At 36.1% G+C, this 5,192-nt stretch overlaps 2 protein-coding genes across 2 annotated transcripts; one reads left to right on the top strand and one right to left on the bottom strand.

Moving 5' to 3' along the window:
- Positions 1–28: 28 nt before the first annotated feature.
- On the bottom strand, positions 29–1,956 carry LOC112589691 (polymerase delta-interacting protein 2-like). The gene is made up of 5 exons (XM_025303992.1): positions 1,675–1,956; positions 982–1,137; positions 653–752; positions 237–578; positions 29–75 (listed from the first exon to the last, which is right to left on the bottom strand). Exons 1-5 carry the CDS (start codon positions 1,767–1,769, stop codon positions 37–39), a joined length of 732 nt encoding a protein of 243 aa, XP_025159777.1. The 5' UTR covers positions 1,770–1,956; the 3' UTR covers positions 29–36.
- A 337-nt stretch (positions 1,957–2,293) lies between these two features.
- LOC112589690 (RING finger protein 212B-like) lies at positions 2,294–4,329 on the top strand. Its single transcript, XM_025303991.1, has 5 exons — positions 2,294–2,433; positions 2,605–2,731; positions 2,831–3,015; positions 3,653–3,894; positions 4,137–4,329. Exons 2-5 carry the CDS (start codon positions 2,623–2,625, stop codon positions 4,327–4,329), a joined length of 729 nt encoding a protein of 242 aa, XP_025159776.1. The 5' UTR covers positions 2,294–2,433; positions 2,605–2,622.
- Positions 4,330–5,192: the final 863 nt, after the last annotated feature.

Genomic DNA, 5,192 nt, shown 5'->3' with positions numbered 1-5,192 from the left:
AATATTCTCCAGTGTCTCTCGCTGCAGTCTGCACGCTCAATTCACCAAATTCTCCAGTCGAATACAGTAACGCCACTGGAAGAAAGATGAAGAGATGAGATGAGATCAAATCATTGCTTAGGTACTTGAATGGACGCGCATCTTCAGCCAGCTTTGTTCTACTTTGTCGATAGAATGAGGCATTTTAGTAATTCTCAGCAAATATCGCATAGAAAATAAAGGATGAGTCGACTCACCCAGTAAACAGAAGTCGTCTGGCTTTCTCTACAACCCATGTAGAACGGTATGACGGTAATGCGAACATTCTCGGTTGTTTCCTTATGTACATCGGACAGCTCGAGCCACGGATGGTTTTTCTTCTGCCATGCTCGAAGGGTCTCTTGCGCTACGAAGCACGGTTCTTTGTCCGGGTCGTAAGTCAGGAACTTGTCGAACAATTCATGTTGCAACGCTGCTTTCTCGTTCGTGCTGTACGGTAACACGTCCTCGTGTGCGACATAATCCAAGCCTGGGATAGCATACAAGCTGCGACTGCTTTCGTGATTGCCCAGGAAGGTCACCGCTTCCGTTTGAGCACGCTAAGCGGTACACAGAGAAGTTGTACAGCTTGTACAAATCTACGTGCCAATTAGTCTTCTCGTGTATTACTTACTATGTAAGGGCAATCTCGCTGATCGATCAGAACTTGGTAGAATGTATGCGTTCTACCCTTTACTTCTTTACCGACATTGTTGAAATTGTTGTCATCCTTACTGCATAAATAAATGGGTTTTTGTCAGAGATTTTAACTAACGTCAAAAGTGTTTATACAAAATATACAATACTTATAAATATTAGTAGGAGTTATTATTACTGTGCATGTAGCCGAGTAGAATCAATTAATTCTAGACTGATTCGTAATAAAAATTGAAGCATGCAAGTGATCATAAGTTACTTAAGCAAAAACAGAAAAACTATATGACTATGGGTAACTATACATACTCATCCTTCTTGTTGGATATATCTCTGTCATATACTCTGGCTAACCATGGAAAGAGAATTACGCCACGATAACCAAAGACTCTGTGCAAAATCAACTGACCCGTCTCATACTTTCCTTGTAGTTTTGGTGTTTCCAATTTACCAACCTCTGCTAATCTGAAATGATATCACGTGCATATTATAAAATATTTAAATATTTTTCACCATCTTCTACTTAGAAACTACCTGCTGATCTTAACATCTAAGATTTAAGAATTTATGCGAGTGTGTCACAGGATACTCTTCGCGCTAGACTCTAACTAACAAACTTATTACTAAGTGTCCCTGGAGGTCAGATTATAATACTAGTGAGTCAAAAAAAAAATCTAGTTGTTACATATGTTATACAAAAAGAGAGAACAATATATACAATATAAAGGTGTATGTCATAACATATAATACAAAATATATTGCGTCGCAAGAGTTACTTAAATTAACATTGTAGAACGGCGATATTTCCTATCTTTTTTAGTTCAGTTTTGCGACACACGTCTATTAATCACGGCAATCAAAGAAAAAGTAATTAATGACAATCAACATATCTGGACGTATGAGAGCGTGTGTGAAAATAGCTTTTTTCTCCACTTGCGACTATCTATAAGACAATATTATTCGGTATATTCGATCATCTACTTCGTCTATCGCGTTCGGTACCTGATGTATCGCGCGTGTTGTACACAAAACCTTTCAGGCGCCTTCAGGAAGGATCGTTTGAGGTTGCGGCTGACGAGAATACGCACAAGTTCCATGATTACGGGGAAAATATTGCAGATATTCGGCACGTGTCGAAGAGATTTACGTTGCGAGATGAAAAATAATGAGTGGTCGTCGCTGTTGTGACGACATTTCTACTGATATTTTCCCATCATCTCAGAATATCGGAGGTTATACTGTTTATATTGCTGATATGACAGAAGTGGGGGCAATAGGTGCAAAAAAAACCGGTTGGCGCAACGTTGAGTTGTACCACTGGCTGCGTTCAGCAGAACATAATGATCAGTGAGCGCTTAGTGATTATCGCTCCTGATTGGCAAATACTTCTAGGTCTATGAAGAATCTAAAAGAATGCTGAACGCAAGAATACTGAACGCGGCCAATGGCTGCGTTCAGCAGAACAAAGTGATCAGTAAGCGCTTAGTGATTATTGTCTGTGATTGGAGCATTCTTTTAGATTCTTCATAGACCCAGAAATATTTACCAATCAGGAGCGAGATTCAGTGGAAAATCTAGTAATGTTGTCCAACTGTTGAGTCTGCTGAACGCGGCCATTGACGAATAGCCAGCCTGTTCCGTGCCGTCATGTTTGGCGCCATTTTGCGATTTGTACGGAACGACATCGCCCACCATTATCGTCTATCCCGTGATATCGAAAGAAATAGAACTTGATTGACGTCCAATTGATACATTTGCGACGTAAGTAAATTTTAATTATTCCACTCTCAGCATGTAATGTATAATTTCAACGAAACGAGAGAGAATACATCGCGATGCGAGTAAGAGTATCACTTCCAATTCAAAGTAGCGCTTGTAAGGCACGAGGAAAAATGTTGAATCTCTCGAGTCATGCGTCTCGTCCTTTTTTAGTTGTGTACTTTTTCAAACATGGATACGTTAATATGCAATAAATGTTTCGCCCCGATGTACCGAGGAAAACAGCCATATAACATAACGCAATGCGGACATATTTACTGTGAAGACTGCTTGCAACAAGGTATGCGTACTGAGAGCGAGTCTCGTGAAAACGATGCCGCCATTGTTTATCGTCCGTAACTCTCCGCAAAATCATTTCATTCTTGTCGTGCTTTTGCAGCCGAGAAGCAGTGCACGCAATGCGGGTACAACGGCGCCCTATCTATGGTGCTGAAAGAGCCGTTGAAAGATCCCAACGTGCGCCAATTATTCATGCCGCTCGTTGAAACTCTCGAGATGCTGTTTAAAGTCGACGAGTTTCGAAGCAACCAAATGAAAATAATCATGCAACGGTTTCTCGAACTTGTACGTACATGCACACACACACACACACACACACACACACACGCACGCACACGCACGCACACGCACGCACACGCACACGCACACGCACACGCACACGCACATGCACACAATCAGCTATCTCTCCTCGCGAAAAATAGTTGAATATGTTTTAAATATAGTTCATATTTGTTTTTTACATAGATCAAGTCAGATTCAAATAAGAACCAAATATTAAATTAAAAATTAACTTAATTCAAATATATGATCCTGCGACTAGACTATATTAATATATTATTATATTATTATATTATATTATATTATTATATTATTATATTAATATTTAATATGCACCTAATCAAAACTGAGTCTAAATTCAATTTTATATTTAGAACAAATAAGATGTTGATTAACATTTAAGTTGGTTTTTGTTTGAGTTTAACTTAGTCCATATGAAGGATAAATATAATGCTATATTTAAAACATATTTAACTGTTTTTCGCGGGTCATTTCTTTTATCGTTTCTTTAGAATTTAAAATTTACAGTTTGCAGGCTATATCTTTCTTTCCCTTCTTTTCCACTTTAAAATTTAGAGTGTACCTTATTTTGTTTTTATGATCTTCGTGTCATATTTTCATGTCACCACGATTATTTTTTAAGGACAAAAAGTACGACATGCTGAAAAACCAATATTGGATCGCGCGACGTAACATGAAAATACTCAACGATAAGTATGTGAGCTTAAAACACGAGAGGGGTAAATTCGACAATAAGAAACTACTGTTCTCTGACGTACAACGGGAGATCCCGCGACGCGTTGCGACTTCATCGCCGAGCAACGATGTTACAACAATAAAAACACCAAAAAAATCTAATATTTTTATCCATTCGACAAGCTCAGGGTAAGACACGAATACCTGAAGAACAATCGGCAAACACCATTCGTCGTGCGCGTTCGAGTTGAAAATGATTATAATAAAAATGGAAGTCTTTAATAACCATAGTATTAACTATAGTATAACTATAGTAATAGATTATTTCTTTTTCTTACGTAACATTTCTTTTTACATTATTTTTTTGCATTATTTTATAGGTAAAGGGATAATTTCTCTGAACGTTCTCTCATGCTCCTCATTGTTCGCAGATATTCCTCAGGATCGATGGAACTGCGATCCGTCCAACCAACGCCTGAACATTCAACGGACGCCAAGAGACAGTATAAAACTGCTGACGGTTTTCGAATATCTACCTATCTACCTACGAATACGCGCAAAAATATGACGTCCGTGAATTCCCGCGATATGAACACGAGCTCAAATAGCTGTTTTATGAGATAAAAATGTTTTTTCTTTTGTTTCTTACTTTTTAACATTTATATATCCATATAACGCTAGATTTCTTCATTATCTCGCGTGATTTAAAAATTATATATGAAGAATTATATCTACATATAAGTTTATTTTACTTTTTTCTATAATTAAAGATTTAAACATTGGCGATTCTCGTTAAAAATGCGATAATAGCAACAAACAAAAGATGCATTAATTTTCTGTTACTGGGAACATTTAGTTTTTACATGACATGATGTAAATTATGGTTTTTTCTCAAAATACGCTGTAAGTTGTTTATTTTATATCGAAACCTCTTTTGTTATCTCTTAACAAAATATGCAATTGAGGCAAACGTATAAAAGCTTTTAATCATCGTCGAAGATTAATTTTAAATGCTTCTCGCTACAAGTGCGATAATAAAAACAAACAAAAGATGCATTAATTTTCTGTTACTAGAAACATTTAGTTTTTACATGAAATGATATTGTCAATCGTGTTATTTTCTCAAAATATGTCAATTATGTTATTGTATCAATTGTGTTATTTTCTAAAAATTATAAGTTGTTTATTTCATATCGAAAACTTTTGTATTATCTTTTAATAAAGTGCAAAATTGAAGCAAACATATAAAAACTTTTAGTGCATCGTCGACGTTTAATTTTAAATCTTTTCATTATTGTCATTTTTGCCGAAGCTTGCTTAATCTTTACATATGTTTCATATGATAGAAAGTACGGCGACAATATACTGAGTTGAAATAATTAATTATTCATTATATTAATAATATATTAATAGATAATTAAATAGATAATTAATAAATAATTAAAACAGGCGTCTAAGTTGTGTCAAGTTGTATTACAATGTCAATT

This window comes from Harpegnathos saltator, unplaced genomic scaffold (genome assembly GCF_003227715.2).
Source record: "Harpegnathos saltator strain DR-91 unplaced genomic scaffold, Hsal_v8.6 scaffold582, whole genome shotgun sequence".
NCBI classification, from domain to species: domain Eukaryota; kingdom Metazoa; phylum Arthropoda; class Insecta; order Hymenoptera; family Formicidae; genus Harpegnathos; species Harpegnathos saltator.
The sequence above is the reverse complement of the archived record's forward strand: the minus strand, read 5'-3'. Positions and strand labels throughout refer to the sequence as shown.

Coding starts and splice junctions, on each gene's coding strand:
- LOC112589691 (XM_025303992.1), bottom strand. CDS start 1,769: ATGGAACTTGTGCGTATTCTCGTCAGCCGCAACCTCAAACGATCCTTC. Junction 753..981: donor ATATCCAACAAGAAGGATGA/GTATGTATAGTT, acceptor TTATTTATGCAG/TAAGGATGACAACAATTTCA. Junction 579..652: donor AGCGAGATTGCCCTTACATA/GTAAGTAATACA, acceptor TGTACCGCTTAG/CGTGCTCAAACGGAAGCGGT.
- LOC112589690 (XM_025303991.1), top strand. CDS start 2,623: ATGGATACGTTAATATGCAATAAATGTTTCGCCCCGATGTACCGAGGA. Junction 2,732..2,830: donor TGAAGACTGCTTGCAACAAG/GTATGCGTACTG, acceptor GTGCTTTTGCAG/CCGAGAAGCAGTGCACGCAA. Junction 3,016..3,652: donor TGCAACGGTTTCTCGAACTT/GTACGTACATGC, acceptor TTATTTTTTAAG/GACAAAAAGTACGACATGCT.